This window comes from Bufo bufo, chromosome 9 (genome assembly GCF_905171765.1).
Source record: "Bufo bufo chromosome 9, aBufBuf1.1, whole genome shotgun sequence".
Lineage (NCBI taxonomy): Eukaryota > Metazoa > Chordata > Amphibia > Anura > Bufonidae > Bufo > Bufo bufo.
In genome coordinates, this window is record NC_053397.1 from 75,687,022 (window position 1) to 75,709,682 (window position 22,661).

The window sequence follows — 22,661 nt, forward strand, 5'->3', positions numbered from 1 at the left end:
CTCTCCTGTCTGCGCTACAGCGTAACTTCGGCCTTCCCGCTCACCACCTCATATGCGACGTGCCCACCAGGTGGAACTCCACCTTGCACATGCTGGACAGACTGTGCGAGCAGCAGCAGGCCATAGTGGAGTTTCAGCTGCAGCACGCACGGGTCAGTCGCACTGCGGAACAGCACCACTTCACCACCAATGACTGGGCCTCCATGCGAAACCTGTGTGCCCTGTTGCACTGTTTTGAGTACTCCACCAACATGGCCAGTGGTGATGACGCCGTTATCAGCGTTACAATACCACTTCTATGTCTCCTTGAGAAAACACCTAGGGCGATGATTTAAGAGGAGGTGGCCCAGGAGGAGGAAGAGGGGTCATTTTTAGCACTTTCAGGCCAGTCTCTTCGAAGTGACTCAGAGGGAGGTTTTTTGCAACAGCAGAGGCCAGGTACAAATGTGGCCAGACAGGGCCCATTACTGGAGGACGAGGATGAGGAGGAGGTGGAGGAGGATGAGGATGAAGCATGTTCACAGCGGGGTGGCTCCCAACGCAGCTCGGGCCCATCACTGGTGCGTGGCTGGGGGGGAAACGCAGGACAATGACGATACGCCTCCCACAGAGGACAGCTTGTCCTTACCTCTGGGCAGCCTGGCACACATGAGCGACTACATGCTGCAGTGCCTGCGCAACGACAGCAGAGTTGCCCACATTTTAACGTGTGCGGACTACTGGGTTGCCACCCTGCTGGATCCATGGTGCAAAGACAATGTGCCCACCTTACTTCCTGCACTGGAGCGTGATAGGAAGATGCGCGAGTACATGCGCACGTTGGTAGACGCGCTACTGAGAGCATTCCCAAATGTCACAGGGGAACAAGTGGAAGCCCAAGGCGAAGGGAGAGGAGGAGCAAGAGGTCGCCAACGCAGCTGTGTCACGGCCAGCTCCTCTGAGGGCAGGGTTAGCATGGCAGAGATGTGGAAAAGTTTTGTCACCACGCCACAGCTAACTGCACCACCACCTGATACGGAACGTGTTAGCAGGAGGCAACATTTCAATAACATGGTGGAACAGTACCTGTGCACACCCCTCCACGTACTGACTAATGGTTCGGCCCCATTCAACTTCTGGGTCTCCAAATTGTCCACGTGGCCAGAGCTAGCCTTTTATGCCTTGGAGGTGCTGGCCTGCCCGGCGGCCAGCGTTTTGTCTGAACGTGTATTCAGCACGGCAGGGGGCGTCATTACAGACAAACGCAGCCGCCTGTCTACAGCCAATGTGGACAAGCTGACGTTCATAAAAATGAACCAGGCATGGATCCCACAGGACCTGTCCATCCCTTGTGCAGATTACTACCTCCCCTTAACCATATATTATTGTACTCCAGGGCACTTCCTCATTCAATCCTATTTTTATTTTCATTTTACCATTATATTGCGGGGCAACCCAAAGTTGAATGAACCTCTCCTCTGTCTGGGTGCCGGGGCCTAAAAATATCTGACAGTGGCCTGTTACATGAAGCATGATTCTCTGTTATGACATGAAGCCTGATTCTCTGCTATGGGACCTCTCTCCAATTGATATTGGTTAATTATTTTTTTTTTTTATTCATTTCCCTATCCACATTTGTTTGCAGGGGATTTAACTACATTTTGCTGCCTTTTGCAGCCCTCTAGCCCTTTCCTGGGCTGTTTTACAGCCTTTTTAGTGCCGAAAAGTTCGGGTCTCCATTGACTTCAATGGGGTTCGGGTTCGGGACGAAGTTCGGGTCGGGTTTGGATCCCGAACCCGAACATTTCCGGGAAGTTCAGCCGAACTTCTCGAACCCGAACATCCAGGTGTTTGCTCAACTCTAGATAGGAGGCTAAGCCTGGACGGATCCGCCGACAGCAGGAGACCCTGGAAAAAACCCGGAATAGTAGACATGCAGGGAGACCAGACCAGAACGTACCATGCAGAGAAGGAAGAACAGGGCCTGGACGGACCCGGGGTAATGATACATAAAAAATAAACCGAACGAGTCAGAAGGAGGAATAACTGAGGAGATGACAGCCTGGGCGATCCAGGAGACAGAGGTAGGCATGAGCCTGGGCGATCCAGGAGACAGAGGTAGGCATGAGCCTGGGCGATCCAGGAGACAGAGGTAGGCATGAGCCTGGGCGATCCAGTGAGAAACAGGAAAAAACATAGCATATGAATAAATGAACATACACATACAGAACGGCCCTGCTACCACTACATATCAGTACAGATGACGGCAGGCAAATGGTCAGCGTGCAGTGACTGTGCATAGTGTCTAGGCTGAAGCTGTGTATTTCCAACCGAGGTGAGTCGTATTCATGTAAAACACAGCCCAGCATGCGCTCCAACGTGAGGATTTTGCACTGTATGACCAGCTCCTAGCAACCACAACAAGGAATAGAGGAGCTGGTTTAGCTGCAAGCCACTATCAAGAGCGATGTCAGTGTGTGTGAACCTGATCTGCAAATTGCCGCTGTAGGAAGCATAGAGGAACCGGGAGGAGCGAGCACCGGTAGGTTTGGGCAGCAATGACACAGTACTAACCAGGACAAGCAGGGAAACACATGAGCGCTGATCGGAGGAGCCCTGTGGAGGGGATGGACTGAGGGAAGGAGCTTACCCATCCTGGAGACGCGTACAGGCAGTGTACAAGCGGCGGACGACTCGGACTGCAGTAGTGAAAGCGAGGTGTGTTTTTTTTTTTAAAGGAGACCAGTCTGAGTGAATATGAACCAGGATTAAAGAAGACCAAAAATAAATAAAATAATTATTCTCCCTGAGGTGAACAGAAAAGTAGGCCTATGGAATGTAACAGACCGCCGAGGAAAGGAACGTAAGCCTGAAAAGAACGCAGTTATGTTTGTCGGGAGAGAGGTACCAGAGCGGTGGGTGCAGACTGCCCCGTAAGATTATTGAGCAAAACCATGACGTAGCAATGAACAGGAGAATGCAGCTTTGAGTGGAAGCAGAGTACGACACATGATGTAACAACAAATGGGGCTTTGGATGTGAGTGGTACCTAAAAAACATGGTATGGGCGCAGCTCTGAGTATGGGAATGGAGTATAGGACAAGATGTAAAAGCAGACATGCGGACGCAGCTTTGGATGTGAACGGAATATTAACTTGATGTGACAGCAGACATGGAAAGAACCTGTAGTAGCATAGGATGTGTGAACGCAGCTCTGGGTACGAGTAGAGTAAACCTGATATATCGATAGACGGATGAATGCAACTCTGGTCGAGGGTGGAGTGCAAAAATGATTTGACAGCGTAGTGTGAATGCACCTCTGGGTGTGGCCGAGAATGAAATTGGTAGAACAGAAGCTCTAAATGTGAGTGGAGCATAAACATGATGTAACAGTGAAAGTGAATGCAGCTCTGAAACAAGCCTAGTATGAACATGTTGTGACAGCGAGTAATGGAAACCAGCGGCTCAACCTATAGACCGAATGGAGATGGGTGCTCACCTCTCGGTCCACCCAGACCGCACGGTAGACAAAAATTGGTAATAGAAAAATGAGGGGCACTCCTTATAAGGGAACAGGAAACGGTAGTAAAGATAAAATATTTGTCCAAGTTAAAATTTAATGTAAGTAGCACACATCACATCCAATTGTCATATATAAAAACATTAAATCAATAACAATAAAAATAAAAAAACAAAGGTAGGGTCCTGAAGAAACCTGTTGAAAATAAAAGTTCAAGGGTTCATGGGACACTGCCCACAATGAGAATCAGTCCCAGCAAGTCTACATGCACCTGGATACGATTCCAAGAGCGTGTGGTTAGATTGTATCAAATGAAGGTATAATTGCCACACAATGTCCAGCTTCAAACCTCCAGAGCAGGAGGATAGATAATTGTATCAAGTCCTGGAAATAATCGCTTTTCAGATGTAATAGCGAAATAATAGCAGCAGATGCTTCTTACCATATGCCTTCAATAAGCTCGCTGTGGTGATTCGAAGTAACAGCCGAACACAGCTAACGCGGCGTCCCACGTGGTATGGAGTCAGAGCGTGACGTCTCACGTGACTCATCAGCTGGAGCTGTGGTAGCGTATCTTGTTAAGCTTACAAACACCACTTCAATGCGAGACTGGCTCTGCAGATCACCCCGACCGACGTAGTCACTGCTCGGTCACTTGTGGTACTTGGGGGAAAAGGCTCACTGTCCCGACTTGCCCAAACGCGTTTCAGGGTATACACCCCTTCCTCAGTGGTGGAGACAGTGAGCTCTGGACAGCTTTTTATATCCTCCCAGAAAGCCAGCCACAGGTGAGACTGCACTAATTGGGACCTCAGGAAAACCCGATGTGGGAATCAGTTATAGTCCATGTAAAACATCAGATCCTACAGCATTCACAACATTAATAAAATAAACGTATTAAAATACAATTACAAAACAATATGGGTGATATAACCGCATGAGGAGACGCATATATCAGCCCCTGCGTCTTAAATGCACCTTCATGCGTCCAATCACATACACAAACATCTGTTTAGGGATCCAATAATTATATGGAATAATACCCCACATTTAATAACCATAGAATATTTAATTACACATGAAATGTCTTAAAAGTTAATAAAACATAAAAATGACAATACCGATGCAATCATAATACCAATTAGAGTAAAAACGCATGAAAAACGCACATGCGGTCAGGTGCGTTTTCGATGCGTTTTTGATGCGTTTTTTCCAAAAACAATAGAAACAGTAAAATCTACCTTTTGTAAGGTTAAAAAAGCATACTAGATAGTAAATTACATCAAATAAAACTCTGAAGAAAATATATATTCAAATATATATTCCATCAAATTCTTATAGAGACCTATATGTGTCGGAAAGGGGAGGGGAGCAGGGCAGGGAGGAAGGAACAGAGTGCTGAAAAACAGCCAAACTCTGAATCAACATCACCACCCGGCTCACCACCCTTTCCTCAGAGGAATCCAAACAGTTCCCATTCGGCATTCAAGCCCCTGGAGATCAGGGATTCAAATTCAAAAATACGGCGGGATTCCTGCCTGGACATAGCAGCCACATCGTTACCACCTCTCCATGGATTCTTGACTCTCTCTAATGCAAAGAATTGCAGGGACGAAGGATCGCAGTTGTGTATGTCTTTAAAATGTTTAGAGAGGGAGTGTAATAAATACCCCTTTTTAATATTGGCCAGATGTTCTACCACTCTCTTCTTTAATGTCCTCTTTGTCCTTCCTATATATTGTTTACGACAACTACACTGTAGCAGGTAAATGACATCCGTCGAATCACAGGTTAGAAATTCATCAATGTCAAACCTGAAGGAATTCTGAGTAGAGGTGACACTTGTAGTTTTCCTCGCAAAGTTTGTCACCTTACAGTTCCCACACCGCCCACATCTATGTAAGCCACCAGTTATAAGCCAATTATGGCCTTCACTTGGACCTTTCTTACTCTTTTTCAGTGTGGGTGCTACCTTTGCTGCCAATGTAGTGGCTCTCGTATATGTAATTCTTGGATCTCTAGTAAGAGATGAGCCTATAGTCTTATCATCCAGGAGAAGATGCCAATGTTTCCTGATGATTTTTTCCACCTGTCGATACTGTGAATGATAAGGTAGAATCATTCTCAATATCTCATCTGTTGTAGATGTACATTTCGGGACAAAGAAGTCCTGCCTGTTCATATTCCTGACTTTGTCTAAAGCTTTCTTAACTGTCTGGTCTGGGTATTCTCTATCCAGAAACTGTTGACCAAGGGTAGTAGCTTCTTCTTCAAATTGCCTCTGGTCCGTACAATTGCGCTTCAGTTGCCTAAATTGGCTGACTGGTATATTTAACAACCACTTGGGTAGGTGGCAGCTGGAAAAGCAAATAAAGCTATGTTGTGACAGCGGATGGAGTAACAGTAGCAGCTGTAAGCCGAGTACACAACATGTAATAACAGGCGTGTAATACGGATCCTGCTGTCGGCTGGGTACGGAATGAGATGTAACAGCCAACAGGTGACCGCAGCTTGAATGTGAGACCAATCTGAGTGAATATGAACCAAGAGTAGGAAAGTGCTGGACAGTAAAGACGTGCGGATGCAGCATAAAGACATGAAATAAAAGGCAAAAGTGTAAATGCCGCTCAGGATAACAGCAGAGCATAAAAGTGCGGCAGGGTTTTTAAGTACATGGAGCAGTGAAATACGTGAAGTCTAAAAATGGTGGTAGCGGGGGGAGACACATGGCAAGGAACAGCTACAGCAAGAGGCCTAAACAATAAACGCTGCGTCCGATCTCCAAACATGACGTCACGTGCAGCCCGGGTAACTCTTCCTTTACAGCAAACCGCCTGAAGTAGGGATTTTGGCATTATTTCAAAGGCCTACAATGAATACATCCATGGTAGGACCTTCACTTTTTAATCTGTTTCTATGATTTTTCACACTAAAGTTGGCTTACATCAAACATGAGACCTTTCTCATACAAATATGATGGTCTAGTCACTGATAACATCTTTCCCAGCAACCAAAAAATTAAAATTGGCAGAGATTTAAATGCATGCATGATTTTATTTTGTTTGCTAAAAAAAACTGACACCAGAATGGAAACTGAATAGACCTGTTATAGTCTGTTCAGCTCTGTTTCGTCCAGTTATCTGCCAAATCCGACACTTACGTGGCTTTCCTTGTTCTGCTCCTCTAATGGTACAGAACAATGGAAACTACAGTTATGTAAAAGGTGGCCTTGGAGGTCACACTCTTCATATTTAAAGAGGTCTTATCACTTCTTGGGAAACCTTATGCGGTAAGAGACCAGTATATAAAAGCTTAATATAAAAAAAAAATCCTCTTAGATTTAGTGACACAAGCTCTGACCCTTTAAGACCTGAGTAGACCTTAGCTGAAGCTGACAACACCCGCAACAGTGAGCAGGCAAGGTCTCATAAGATTTTGACTTCTCTGTGACCTGCTACTTGCTTCTGAGCTGAGAGAAATCTCTGTTGCTTTCTTACTTCATGCTACATGTTATATTATAGAACATACAGTAGGTTCCTGTGTATTATGGGGCAGCTTGTGGACGCTGGAAGAAACAAAAACTCAGGGTAACCCTACCACAGCTTGCTCTGTCTGTAGTGAAAGAGTTATGCCTCATTAATATGTCAGTGTTCAGTCAGTGATTTCCTCAGTGACTGGGAGCCAAAGCCAGAAGCGGAGGCCACACAGACATAGGTATGTATAAGGGAAAGATCTGCTCCTGTTCTATGTTTAGGTTTTGGCTTAAAATCACTGATGGAAATCACTGACCGAACACTGACTGTGTGAATAAGGCATTCGATTTACCCCATTCAAGCAGCTGTGTCCTCCTCTTCTGGCATATTAACCCTTTAGAAGAAGCATCCTCCTCTAGCATATTACTGTCCTCCTCCTCTAGCAGGAATACACAAGGTAACCTTATTACATAGCTCATCAGTATCAATGTTCAGAATGACGTAAACTCATAATGGGAGGTGAGGACATTGAGGTTTATGAGAAAAATAGGCAAATCGATTCACCCATTGTATTCTATGGACCTAGAGGCTAGACTAAATGGAAAAATAGGCTAAATTGATTTGTTCTTCCAAATCCAGGTCAGATCGAAGTACAAAGCTTTACCAGATGCTATTTACTATTAGCTCGCCCCCACCCTCCTAAAGAAGAAACACTCACACTACAGTCAAAATCACCATTTTTAAAAAAAAAAAAAAGGGGTCCCTGTAATCCTGGGGGTAATCCACTGCATTGTTAATGATATTTACTTGAAATAATTTTTTTTATTTATTTTTTTATTCTAAAGCTGGTTTCACACAAGTGTTAAAATCTTTTGCCAGGGTGTTCCAGCAGAAGAACAGTCTGCCAGAGTTCATCGTATCCAGTAGAGATAAGTAGGGATAAGCGAATTGACTTCGGATGAAACATTCGGATGAAGTTGATTCGCATAAAGCTTTGTACAGTATTAGAATGTATTGGCTCAGATGACCCGAAGTTATTACTTTGCGAAGTCTCGCGTGACTTCATAGATAACTTCATAGATTAATTTTTACTGTAAAAAAACATTTCCCGAACTCGGGTTCGGTTGCAAGGTACCACGCAATGATTGGGGACGGCGATCACACTGCATCACGTCATTTAACCCCTGAGATGCTGGGTTCAGCACTGATCGCAGCATCTGTGACTCACATTCAGCCTTACAGGGGTTAAAAAAATAAATAAATATATATATATATGTATATATATCCTCACCTCATCCATTTGCTTGCAGAGAGGCCATCCACTCATATCCTGATTGAAGGTTATGCTCGCCGAAGGTCCTTTAGTGGGTTTTCTTCAATCATGACGGGAGCGGACAGCCTCTCCCCGAGCAAGTGAATGATGTATTTTATTTTTTTTTGCCACCATTTTAGGAAAATTTGATTTGTTACCACGAAGCATGAGGAAATTCGGCTTCGTGACAAATCAAATTTTTCCTGGAATTCGGATTGAAGTCCACTCGCTCAACACTAGTATCCAGCATAGCCAGAAAAGGTCGGGGCGCCGCCAGACCTCGTTGACTATAATGGGACCTGGTGAGGATCCAGCCTGTTTTTGACTTTAATGTCGGGATTTGGACGGACAAATCATGACATTAAATTGGTGCTTGCAGAGGCATTTTCCGTCCAAATCCCGACACTAATGCCAAATAAAATAGTCAATGGGGTCTGACGGTGCTTTCTGGCTATGCCTGGTGGGGAAAAGCCCCATCGAGCTATGATGAACTCTAGCAGGCTGTTCCTTTGCCTGTACAGACTGCCAGATTTCAATGCTAGTGTGAAACTAACTTTAACTGATAAGTCCTTTTTAAGAGTTGCATGATAATGTTCAAACTAAAGTTAAAAAGGTTGTGCTGAAGTTTAAGTTATCTACGGGATATGAGATAAGTGTCTAATAGATGGGAGTCCGACTGCTGGGAAAATCCACCAACCACGTGAATGTGAGTTCTATGCCCCCTGTATGAATGAAGTGGTAATCAACAATGCCACCCCAGTCATCTCTATGGGACTGATGAGGATAGCCATGAGCTGTACTCCGTAGTGTCATAGAGAACAAATGGACAGTGCCACACATGCTGAACTGGCTTTCCATTCGTTTGGAGCACACAGAACCCATTCTTGCGATTGTGAGGTCTCTAGTAATCAGACATCCACCAATCAGAAACGTATTCACAATCCTGAGGACAGGGAATACAGTGAAATCATGGCACTACCTCTTTAAAGAGAATCTGTCACCTAGACAATCCATATTAAACCATAAGTATGTCCTTACAGCACTTCATACCTTCTTTCCATATGTTTTTCTTTTTTCTTGGAGCTCGCATTAGATTTTCATAAAACCCACTTTTATCCATATGCTAATGAGGCATTAAGGTGCCCAGAGGGGAGTTATTTTCATTCAATGGTGCCCAGGAACATCCCTATCGAATGCCCAGGAACGCCCCCTGCAGAGCACAAGCACGCCCTTTTCTCCGCTCATACACTACGCCCCCAGCAGCACCACTACTACTTCACTAGCAGCCGATAACCCTGCCCACCCTTTCCTTTCAGCATCACCAACAGGGTCAGTGCCTAACATTTCCTGCACCTGCCCTCAACTGTTTCACCGAGCATGTGCTGAGCCCAGAGATGTTTTCGGCGCATGCCCAGTGAAACAGTTGAGCCTGATGATGTCAGTTGAACTGGAAGAGCTGTTGGCAATGCTGAATGGAAAGGGTAGGCGGTGTTATTGGCTGCTAGTGATGTAGCGGGGGATGGGGGTGTCAACGGCGCTGCTAGGTATGTGGTGTATGAGCTGATGAGAGGCGTTTTGGGGATCTGTAGGGGGAGCGCCTGGGCACTCGGGGGTGTTCGTAGGCACCTTTAAATGAAAATAAGGCGTAAAAGAGGATTAAAAACTACTCCAGTCAGGGGCTGGAGTAGTTTTTGTCCAGGCGCATGAACTGCTGGAGGTGCGCCTAATTTATTACAAGGCCTGTGTCTCATCATAATTTAGGCGCTTTCTCTACCAGCACAGGGAGAAAACAAAGACCGGTGTAAAAAGCCAGTCTTTGAAAAATTACCCCTATAGTCTATTTGCCACGGACGTAACCAGCCAAACACCTGCTTATTTCAGCTTTATATTCAGGTTATGCATGTTAGGACAATTTCCTGAAAAATACACAGAATCCCTATCATAAATGTAGTGTGACGAGAACCTACTAGGGTATAACCCTATAGTGAGGCTGACCACATATGGCCAGGCAGCGCACTCAACAGGGCCAGCCAATAGTTGCACAGATTTGCCACAAAATCATGCCACCATTGGATGGGGCTGTACCCTTAGTCAAAAAAGGTGATGATTAGTGATGGACGAACATCGGCCGGGACGTTTCGCGAAAGCGCATTCGCGATCAAATGTTTGCGAACCACACGTTCGCGGCGGGCCCCATTCACTTTAATGGCAGGCGAACCTGAAAAACCTTCAGGTCATATTTGCAGCCATCAAATACTTACTATAAGTGCACAAATAGTCCCACAAAATATCACGGTCATATTGGTGTTTGACCGTGACGCTGTTCTCGTGCAGATTGGTTGCTAGGGGCAACGTGTAGTTTGTGGTTTGCACGTGCACTTCCCCTTCAAGGTGTGCCTCTCTGCTGTTTGGTCAGCAAGGGGTTAATCTTCTGGCTAGTTAGGATTAAGGAATTTCCTGGGTGTGGCTGAAAGCTTGATATAAACCTGTGGCTTGCTGGCTGGGGGCTGTAGTTCTACTGCCTTTGTTGGACTAGGACCTTGCTCCTAGCTCTTTGTCATCTGAGGGCCATCCTAGTTGTCAGCAATGTCATCCCGGTGTCTCTTTCCCTTCCTTATTTGTTTGGAGTGGGTTATTTTCAGGGTGTTTGTATGTCTAGTTTGGTGTTACATGTCTGGTGGTGGTTGGTGTCCAGCATGTTTGCTAGACATTCCTTTGTCTTACGTTGGTTGTATCCTCCGGAAGGGGGTCTTTGTGTGGTTGTTGTATGTGCTGTGTCCTTAATGTGTGTGGACATCAGCACTGGTGCACGGGTTCCAGACGGTGTGGCTGTGGCAGGTAAGTGTGTTGCATTCGTCACTTACCTGCCAATTCCATATGCTGTATATGGTCTCCTTTCTTTGTAGCTTGGCCAGTGGAGACTCCTGTTTGTCCGTGTTTTGGAGGAACAGGTTGTCTTTACCCTGCTCCTAGTTCAGGGATTTCCTGAGGGTTAGTAGGGCCCAGAGTTTCCGGAGTATGAGCCCTCCTACCATCTGGGTTGGTTCATACGGTTAGGAGTCAGGGACAGAATTTGGGACGCTGTATTCCTCCTCCTGGCCTTGTTGCCTCCTCATTGTACGGTGAGGAGTTTCCCCCCACTCCCCACTGTGACACAAAATGGACAGTGACATACCAGAGTGGAATAAATGGCAAAAATTCCCACAAAAAATGCATTCACCTGACAGAAAGAACAAGTGATTATGTGCAGTGATGGCCAGTTTGCAGTGTTCGCCAACGAACACATGCGGGCGGCCATCTTAACTCACAAGTCCGGCGATGCACAGGTAAGCCCTTACCTGTGCCTGTATCGGGAGCCGGTCTGAAATCAAATGCGGTCACCGGGAGCAGGCAGTTCCAAGAACAGCAGCCGGGGGCCTTCATCGGGCTGTTCTCGGAACTGCCTGCTCCCGGTGACCGCATTTGTTTCAGACCGGCTCCCGACACAGGCAAAGGTAAGGGCTTACCTGTGCATCGCCGAACTTGTGAGTTAAGATGGCCGCCCGCATGTGTTCGTTGGCGAACACTGCGAACCAGCCATCACTGATTATGTGGCTGGAGGTATATTAGGCGGTCAGTGGATAACAGTTTTACTGTAGGCCAGTACAGGCCCCAAAAATTAGGCATTCACCTGACAGAAAAGAACAAGTGATTATGTGTCTTGAGGTACATTAGGCAGTCACTGGATAACATTTTTACTGTAGGCCACTGGAGTAGAGGCTTCAAATACTAGGCATTCACCTGACAGAAAAGGCCCTTTATGCCACTGAATATACATAAGACAAGGACCATTCTTTGTTCTGGGTGGTACCGGATATGTGTGGGCTGGTATGAGGAAATTCAATTACACGTGGTCATCACAGAAGTTGAATTCCTCAGAGATCCATGCCTCATTCATTTTTAGAAACGTGAGCTAGGCCAGTGCGCTTATCGGTCATGATCCCCCCTGCTGCGCTGAACGTCCTTTCGGACAGGACACTCAATGAGGGGCAAGCCAAGAGTTCCATGGCAAATTGTGTCAGCTCTGGCCACAGATCAAGCCTGCACACCCAGTAGTCCAGGGGTTCCTTGCTTCTCAGAGCGTCCACGTCAGCCAGTAGCCCGATGTAATCGTGCGCCTGTCGGTCTAGGCATTCCCTGAGGCTGGATCCGGAGGTCAACTCTCGATGGGTTGGCTGCAAGAATAATCTCATATCCGAAGTGACCAACATATCTTCAAACCGCCCTCTTCTTGCATGCGTGGTAGGATTGGTACCCGCACCTGTTTCGATGTGGGTGGAAATTCCTCTGCCAGCGCCCGCAACAGCAGAATGCAGCATCTCTCGCAGCAAGGCCTGGAAATGCTGCATTCTTACAGCCCTCTGTGATGCTGGTAACATGTCCACCATTATGTGTTTGTACAGGGGGTCTCCTCCCCCCAGCCACGGACAACACCAGGGATCCCTGAAAAGTTTAAAGTCCCCCTCAAAGTTTGCTCTTCTTGCTCCTTCTCCTCCTCCCTCCAGCCACTATTCTACTCTGACTTCTCGTCAGACTCCTGCTGACTTGTCTCACATGGAGTAGCGCCCCGTGGGAATTCATTCAGCATTGCGACTTTCTCATCTTTCAGCTCCTGCTCCTCGACGGCTTGATCAATGACACAACACAATGCATGCTCCAGAAAGAAGGCGTAAAGTACGATGTCACTGATGGTGCCCTGGCTGTGACTTACCAGTTTGGTAATCTCATCAAATGGCCACATTAGTCTGCATGCGTCGCGCATGAGCAGCCACTGGCGCGGTGAAAAGAAACCAAACTCCTCACATCCTGTCCTGCTGCAGAGTTCGTACAGGTAGTGGAGCAGCCTATCAAGCATATACAAGGTGGAGTTCCATCGCGTCGGGCAGTCACAAATCAGACGTCTGACGAGCAGGTGGTGTCGCTGCTGAAGGTTAGCAAGGCGAGCCATGGCCGTGTTAGATCTTCTAAAATGGCCAGAGATTTTCCTGGCCTGCCGCAAGACGTCCTGTCCTGAATTTGGCAACGAATCGCTGCACGACTAAGTTCAGGACGTGTGCCATGCACAGCACATGTGTCATTTTGCCCTGTTTCAGCGCGCTCAGCAGATTGGCACCGTTGTAGCACACCACTTTACCAACTGTCAAATTGAGCGGGGTTAGCCACTGATCGGCCTGTGACCGCAGAGCTGAAAGCAGTGCAGGAACGGAGTGGCTCTTGGCTTCCAGGCAAAACAGCCGCAGCACAGCATGGCAACGTCTCACCTGGCACGTCAAATAGGTTCTGGGGAGCTTGTGGCGTGCAGCGGAAGAGACGGTAGCAGTGGAAAAGGAGGAGTCGAGGATGGAGTAGGAGGAGGAGAAGAAGAGGCAGGCCTGCATGCAATACGTGGCAGTAACACTAAATCAACATGAGTGCCACGGATTACATGCTTGACAGCCGTCAGAAGGTTCACCCAGTGGGCTGTAAAAGTGATGTACCTTCCCGTGTTTGCTAGACCACGTGTCTGTGGTCAGATGTATCTTGGCACCGACACTGTGTGCCAGAGATATATTCAATTGCCGCTGAACGTGGCCATATAGCTCTGGGATGCCCTTCTGGGAGAAATATTTCCTTCCGGGGACCTTCCATTGCGGTGTTCCAATGGGAACAAATTTTTTAAAGGCCTCCGAGTCCACCAGTTTATATGGCAGTAGTTGGCGGGCTAGCAGTTCCGACAAGCCAGCGGTCAGCCATTGGGCAAGAGGGTTATCCCGCGTCATCAACTTTTTACGCTCGAACATTTGGGCCAGATGAACGCGATGACGGTACGGTGGAGTGGAGGACAAATGGGAGGAGAGAGGAGAAGAGGCAGGACGTGGAGCGCTGGGAGTGTGGCTTTCTGGGTTCTGACTGTGTTGCTCCCACTGGGCTCGGTGATGGGAGGCCAGGTGCCTTCTTAAGGCGGTCGTCCCTAGGTGAGTGTTGGGGTTACCGCGACTTATGCGTTGATAGCACAGACTGCAGATCGCAACACTATTGTCAGCAGCTGACACGTTAAAAAAAGCCAACACTCAGTAGCCATGTGCCGGTGTCCTGGGAGCACCAGATGTGACTGTGCATGGTGGATGGCTTGCTCCAAATACATTTGCAGTCTGCTTTTTGCCTCCTGTGCATTGCGAGCTCTGCCTGCTTCTCCTCCCTATCTGCTGTTCCTTCTCTCCCTCTGAACTCCCCTCCTCTTCCTCTCTTGTGGGCACCCACGTGACGTCCATCGACACGTCATCATCGTCACCTTCACCAGCACTGACTTAGAGATCTCAGAGTAGGCAGCAACAGCGGAGACCACCCTCCTTGGGCTGATCTGGGTACTGTTGTCAGACCACGGGGTGACAGCCATTGCTACCTCCTCTTCCGATGGCAAAAATGGCTGCGTATCAGTGAGGTTTGGGAATCGATGTGAAAATAATTCCTCTTACTCGAGTGGAGGGGCTATGGTGGTGGTGGTGTCTTTGGGGGTGAACACATCAGAGAGTGAGGAGGGTGCAGATAAAGAGGATGAGGAGGGTGCAGAAGCGGAAGGCTGAGTGAGCCACTCAACCATCTCTGGTGCGTCCTTTGAAGTAATCGCACGCACCTTCTCCAACTTCCCACTTAGGCTTTGGCCTGGTGCACCTGCCCGACCCCTGTCACCCCTGCGGAATGGCCTGCCTCTTCCTCTGCCTGTCATTTTCAAAATGACCCTGTGCCAAAGTCCCTAGAGAAGAGCAGTATTTGTGGAAGCAGGTATATCGTAGGCCTCAATCAGTATTTTGTGGAAGCCGGTATATAGAACCCCTTAATCAGTATTTTTTTGAAGCAAGTATATCGCACCCCTCAATCAGTATTTTGTGGAAGCAGGTATATTGCACCCCTCAATCAGTATTTTGTGGAAGCAGGTATATCGCACCCCTCAATCAGTATTTTGTGGAAGCAGGTATATCGCACCACTAAGGCTACTTTGACACCTGCGTTTAGATGCGGATCCGTCTGCATTATTCTGTCAAAAAAAAAGTCTAAGTGTAAGTCAAACGGATCCGTCCTGACTTACATTGAAAGTCAATGGGGGACGGATCCATTTACAATTGCACCATATTGTGTCAATGTAAACAGATCCGTCCCCATTAACTTACATTGTAAGTCAGGACGGATCCGTTTGGCTCCGCCCTGCAATCAGCGTTTTGGTGTCCGCCTCCAGAGCGGAATGGAGCCAAACTGATGCATTCTGAACGGACCCTTATCCATTCAGAATGCATTGGGGCTGAACTGATCCGTTTTGGGCCGCTAGTGAGAGCCTTGAAACGGATCTCACAGGCGGACCCAGAAACGGCAGTGTGAAAGTAGCCTAAATCATTTTTATTTTTTTTAGGGGCAACAGGTATATCACACTCATTGCAAATAGTTTTTCCAATAACGCTTGTCGCTCTATATACCTGCGGTATCGCAGCAGATCCGCACACAACTGCCGCACAATACAAATACACTATAATATACTTTCTATGTTAGAAAGTTTATTATAAGTATGTCCCACCTATCAATAGCACACCTATACCAGTCCTTAAAGGGGTTGTCCGGGTTCCGAGCTGAATCCGGACATACCCTTATTTTCACCCAGGCAGCCCCCCTAACGTTGGCATCGGAGCATCTCATGCTCTGATGAGCTCCCTTGCCCTGCGCTAAATCGCACAGGGCAAGGTCTTTTTTTCAATAACACCCTGCCGGGCGGAAACTTTACTGGCTAGGGCAGTGCTACATCCCTCCCATCAGTGCCGGTGACGTCACCGGGCTTCCTGGCAGCCCCATGGAGAGCCCCGGTACGTCACCGGATCTCCAAAAAATGCCTTTACCCTGCACAAGCAAAGTTCGCCGCGAAACGACCACAAGGCCATCTCTAGTGATGATATCAATATAGAAAAAACTGAAGGACACCCACTTTTAGGCCATATATACAGTAGGGATTATGAAACACAACATATTTAATATGCTTTACTTTACAAGAATGATAAAACGAAATGTAAATATCTCCTGCATCAGTTCCCCATCTGGAAAATCTTAGTCCTGCAGATTCCGTCTCCAATGGAGTAGCTGAGGGTAACACTTAGGTGCCTGGAGTTGCTCTGTGAAGGTGACATCTTGATGTCCCCCCTGACATTTGTGTCCTGTTCTACTTGAAGCTCTTCGTCAAGGTATAGGATCGTTTGCTTCCAATGCGTTTCTTCGCCATATGGCGACGTAGACAGAACGATACCATTTTCTCCTGGAAATAAGACTGAAAACCAGATGGCAAATCCATGCATTAAAGAGGAGCCGAAACAGCAGAACTGGAAGGAACCAGTAATGTTTCCAATGTCCTCCAAGGTGGCACTGCTGAGATCTAAGGTGGCAAACTTGACAGGGTGAGAGAGCACATGCTCAGGGTACACCGAGCAGACAGCCATATCTTTACCCATGATACATTTCCTGGCAAAAGACTGTACGCAAGTCATGCCAACGCCATACATGTCTTTCACTTCGCTCCAGAAGTCCAAGCGGCTCTCCACGGTGGCGTCATTGACCGGGGCTATGAACATATTAGCGCAGGAAGGAAAAATGAGCCCCCCAGGCTTCAGCCACCTATCCCGGGCATACAGAACGGAGCTCAGCATGGACTCGTACATGAGACCGTAGCCCATCCATTCGCTGACGATGGCATCCACCTGCCCAGGTACCTCCGCCTCCTCCACTGCACTCTGGATCACTTCCACTTGCCCATCCAGCTTGTTCTCCTTTACCACCTGGGATGCCAGCTGGGACACGGCGCTGGCTTCCACTGCATACACTTTACTGGCTCCAGCCTGGGCACAGAAAATACTCAGGATGCCAGTACCAGCACCCACATCCAGCACAGTTTTGCCAAGTAAGGCATTATGATTGCGGGAAATCGCCAGCCTATAGGCATGTGTGCGCACGGTGTCCGAGAGCATCTCCTCATGGACAGTGATGTCTGAGTAACACTGGAAGTACTCACTGTCCTGCTCAGTCCTGTCGTGCCTTCTCTTCTTAGGCAGTGCCATGCTTGCTGCCCGGTGTGTGAGCAGTCTGTGTGCCAGTCACTTCCGGTCTCATTGGACGCTCCGTGCCCGCCCCCCTCCTGGTTTACTTTCACTTTGAAGCTCTCCACAGGTTCTCGGTGCAGCCCCTTCCTTTGTCATTTGATTCTCCTCTTCTCCCAGCTCCTGTTTTAACTCTTTCCTCACTCCTCTTCTTCAGAATCAAGTGTCATTCGGTTCCCCTCCACCGACGATATGCAGTGACGTCACTTGTAGTTGCCTGCACTGCTCTAGTGCTATTTGTGCAGAAGACTGAGTAGTAGATAATGCAAATATATGTTGATGTAGCAGAGCTGAGTTTGTCATACTTTTTCATTCTGGAGCTGTTTACATGCAGTTCTTTGTATAATGCAAAAAAAAAAAAAATACTGAACTTTAACATTAAGGCTACTTTCACACTGGATTTTTGTGCGGATCCGTCTTTTATCTGCACTGACGGATCCGCAGGAATAATCCAAACGCTTGTATCCGTTAACAACGGATCCGTTTGCATTATTCATTTAAAAAAAAGTCTGGCAAAACGGATCCGTCTTGACTTACATTGACGGATCCGTTTTCAATTGCACCATATTGTGTCAGTGAAAAATGGATCCGTCCCCATTGACTTACATTGTAAATCAGGACGGATCCGCTTGGCTTCGCATAGTCAGACGGTCACCAAAACGCTGCAAGCTGCGTTTCAGTGACCGTCTAAAAAACGCAGCGGAGACCAAACGCTGCCAAATGGATGCCTTCTGAACGGATCCTTATCCACTCAGAATGCATTGGGGCTGAACTGATCCGTTTTGGGCCGCTTGTGAGAGCCCTGAAATATCTAAAGGATATGGAATAACTATTAGATTGGTAGGGGTCATACTGCTGTGACCTCCACCAATCATGAGAACGGGGACCTTGTACCCCCTGCAGCACCCCTAAAATGAACGGAGCAGCCGATCGCACATGTGCGTGGCTGCTCCATTCATTTCTATGGGAATTCCAGAGATAGTGGAGCATTTTACTCAGCTATCTCCAGAATTCCCATAGAATGAATGGAATGGCCGCACGAATGTCCAACCGGCTGCTCTGTTCATTTCAAGGTGGCTGCAGGGGCTACGGGTCCCCCTTCTCGTGGTAGGACCCCCACTGATCTAATAGTTATCCCCTATCCTGTGGATAGGGGATAACTTCAAACAACCAAAATACCCCTTTTGCGTTGTGTGAAAAACGCACAAAATAGAGCTTGCTGCGATTTTCACGCAACGCACAAGTGATGTGCACAGCCCCATAGAAATGAATGGGTCCGGATTCAGTGCGGGTGCAATGCGTTCAACTCACGCATTGCACCCGCGCGGAAAACTCGCCTGTGTGAAAGGGGCCTTAAAGGGAGTCTGTCACCTCCATATGGCCATATACAGTGCTTACATTTCCTATAGCACACCTATACATGAATGTAATGGTACCTTTGTCTTTTACTTTACACCTGCAGAAGCTGGAAAAACGTTGTTTAATGCTGCCAGGGGCGGCGTTGACTGTGTAGGAGCCCAGGCTGCTCTGCCTCATTTCATTGTTACTCAGCATCTGCCTATGCCCGCCTTCCTATTCCTGTGCGCCATCCTTCGGTCCGGTTGAGATCCTGGGCCTGCGGGTTTTCCTAGACTTATATACTGATGATCTATCCTTTGGATAGGTAATCAGTACCTGATTAGTGGGGGTCCGACACTCGGGACCCCCACTTATCAGCTGTTTGAGAACAGGGGTGCACCACCAATGAGGCTAGGTGAAGCGATTGCCTCAGGCAGCACCAGGTAGGAGCTAGAGAGGGGCAGCGGAAGGGCCATGGGCTGAAGGGAAGGGATTAGGTTAATAAATGGACATTGGGGAGGGAGGGGCGCCGTTTCAGTTTTCGCCTCTGGCAGCAGAAAGCCTAGGTGCACCCCTGTTTGAGAAGGCATCAGTGTTCACAGTAGCACTTTGACCTTCTCTTAGCTTTCTCTAGGCCAAGTGATGTCATATTCATCAGTCACTGGCACAGCTCAGCTCCATTAAAGTCAATGGAACTGAGCAGTGATACCAAGCACAGCCGCTATACAATGTATGGCCCTGTGCTTGGTTGAGCACAAAGAAGGCTGCGATGCTCACAGAAACACCGGTGCCTTCTTAATCAGCTGATCGGTGGGGGTCCCAGGTGTCGGAAAACCCTTTTAAGCATAAAAGATACAGTTGTGTTCAAAATAATAGCAGTCAGACATCACTAACCTGATCAATCACTGTTTTTGGTAGAAATATTTCTACATGGCAAATAATTTACTAGCAGGTGTAGTAGAGTAATAGAGACCCAACAGTCATGACATGCATGCTGCTGGTTCTCTGTAATTCAATCACTTATTGAAAGGGGCATGTTCAAAATAATAGCAGTGTGGAGTTCAATGAGTGAGGTCATTCATTCTTTGAAAAACAGGTGGCAATTATTGCCCTTATTTTAAGGAAGGAAGGCAGCAAATGTTGTACATGCTGGTAACAGTGCATTTCACTCTGACATTCTGAGGAAAATGGGTCGTTCCAGACATTGTTCACATATCTACATGGATGAAATACTGACAGTTTTTTTTTACAGACACAGATGTGTGAAGGAAACTTAAAGAGGACCTTTCACTAGAATAAAACATCTAAACTAACTATACAGACATGGAGAGCGGCGCCCAGGGATCCCCCTGCACTTACTGTTATCCCCGGGCGCCGCTCCGTTCTCCCGTTATAGCCTCCGGTATCTTCATAGTTAGGCTCCACCCAGGGGAACCTGCCAGCGTCTCATTCTCCCATGCTGTAGCGCTGGCCAATCGCAGCGCTCAGCTCATAGCCTAAGAGGCTTTTATTTTCTCTCAGGCTATGAGCTGAGCGCTGCGATTGGCCAGCGCTACAACATGGGAGAAGGAGACCCCGGCAGGTTCCCCTGGGTGGAGCCTAACTATGAAGATACCGGAGGCTATAACCGGAGAACGGAGCGGCGCCCGGGGATAACAGTAAGTGCAGGGGGATCCCTGGGCGCCGCTCTACATGGCTGTATAGTTAGTTTAGATGCTTTATTCTAGTGAAAGGTCCTCTTTAAGGGTGATTTCACACAGCTTTTTTGGGGAAAAACTGTTTTTGTGGCAGTTTTTTTATGTATTTTTTTTTTGGGTCAGAAGTTGATTAAAAAGGAATGAGAAATATAAAGTGAAGACTTACGGTATTCTTCTCCTTCCAGCTGGATTCCTTTCTGGCTTTGGCTCAAACAGTGCATCAAAAGCTGTCTTTATTTCCCAAAAAAGCTGTGTGATACTACCTTTAGGCCTCTTTCACACGGGCGTCGCGGGTGAGGGCCGGATGCGTTCAGGATGCATTGCGGGAAACCCACGCGAGTAGGCACACAATTGCAGTCAGTTTTGTCTGCGATTGTGGTCCGATGTTCAGTTTTTTTCTACGCGAGTGCAATGCGTTTTGCACGCACTTGAGAAAACACTGAATGTGGTACCCAGCCACGAACCGGGACTTCTTCACTGAACATGGTTATAAAGGAAAACAATAGCATTCTTTAATACAGAATGCTAAGTATAATGTCAATTGAGGGTTAAAAAATAATAAAAACATAACTCACCTCATCCACTTGTTCGCGCAGCCGGCATCGTCTTCTTTCAGGACCTGCAAAAGGACCTTTAATGATGTAACCACGTAGTGAGCGCTGTGACATCAGCGCAGGTCCTTCTGAATGAAGATAAAAGATCCTTCTATCTTCATTCAGCAGGACCTGCGCTGACGTCACCATGCTCACCACGTGGTAAGCGCGATTACATCATCAAAGGTCCTTTTGCAGGTCCTGAAAGAGGAAGAAAAAAGACGATGCCGGCTGCGCGATCAAGTGGATGAGGTGAGTTATGGTTTTATAATTTTAACTCTCAATTGACATTTTAGTAAGCATTCTGTATTAAGAATGCTATTATTTCCCCTATAGCCATGTTATAAGGGAAAATAATACAGTGCATTTACTTTAATGGGGTCCGGGGTTGCTCATACCTATCATCTCCTAGCAATCATGTGTGAAAATCGCACCGCATCTGCACTTGCTTGCGGATGCTTTTGATTTTCACGCAGCCCCATTCATTTCTATGGGGTCTGCATTGCATGAAAAATGCTGAATATAGAACATGGTGCGATTTTCACGCAACGCACAAGTGATGCTTGAAAATCACTTCTCATCTGCACATCCCCATTGAAGTGAATGGGTCCAGATTCAGTGCGGGTGCAATGGGTTCACCTCACGCATTGCACCTGCACAGAATTCTCGCCCGTGTGAAAGGGGCCTTAGGCACATACTGACTGCAATTGCTTGCCTACTCGCACTGATTTCCCGCAATGCACCCTGAACGCATCCGGCCCTCACCCATGACGCCCGTGTGAAAGAGGCCTTAGGGTGGCGCCCAATGCAGCTTGTATGTGGCAGTTTTTGTGGCAGTGTTTCATCCAGAGCCAGGAATTGGATCTAGCAGGAAGGAGAAGTATAAGTAGTTACTTTATATTTCTCATTCCATTTCAACCTACTTCTGGCTTTGGCTACAAAAACTGCCAGAAAATGCTGCATGTTAAACCCTTAATTCCTTTCTGAGTCTGGCTGTTGTGTACATCATCCGTTACAGTCCGGGGTTCTTTTTCCCTGCAGCAGACATGATGCACTGATGCTGGGCTGAGTAGGAGAACGCACAGGACGTGGATCATGCTGTGGAGAGCATGTTCTGCTCTGTTCATTAAGGGAACTGAGCTGGATGAGTATTACATTTTTATTATTTTATTCACTACTGTAAGAGGGGCACTAAGGGGCGAGCACTTATTTAAAGGGAACCTGTCACAGGGATTTTGTGTCACGAGTTGGGAGGTCCCAGGAGAGACCTCTGCGTCGTCAAACAAAACATACAGCAATACGGTACAGTCACAACAGAGTTTATTGCACAAACAGAATCCAAGGAGGGAAACACAGGGAAATTGAGAGCTCTATGTACCGTCCGCACAGTGGGAGGAAAACCCCCACTGCGCCACTGTCTAGTAATACTCCAGAGGGGCGTGACTAAGCAACTCCTGGTATTCACTAGGGCCCCAGATGGTAGGGTTAGGCTTTGCCGCAGGGAGTTGCCAGGGTCCACTCTGGAACGTGAACTAGACAGTGACAAAAGGAGCAAACGAACAACAGGTACCAGAAGGTACCGACGGTACATAGGCAAACATAA

At 47.4% G+C, this 22,661-nt stretch overlaps 1 protein-coding gene across 1 annotated transcript; it reads right to left on the minus strand.

Moving 5' to 3' along the window:
- Positions 1–16,309: 16,309 nt before the first annotated feature.
- On the minus strand, positions 16,310–17,421 carry PRMT6 (protein arginine methyltransferase 6). Its single transcript, XM_040407147.1, has one exon. It carries the CDS (start codon positions 17,389–17,391, stop codon positions 16,369–16,371), a length of 1,023 nt encoding a protein of 340 aa, XP_040263081.1. The 5' UTR covers positions 17,392–17,421; the 3' UTR covers positions 16,310–16,368.
- Positions 17,422–22,661: the final 5,240 nt, after the last annotated feature.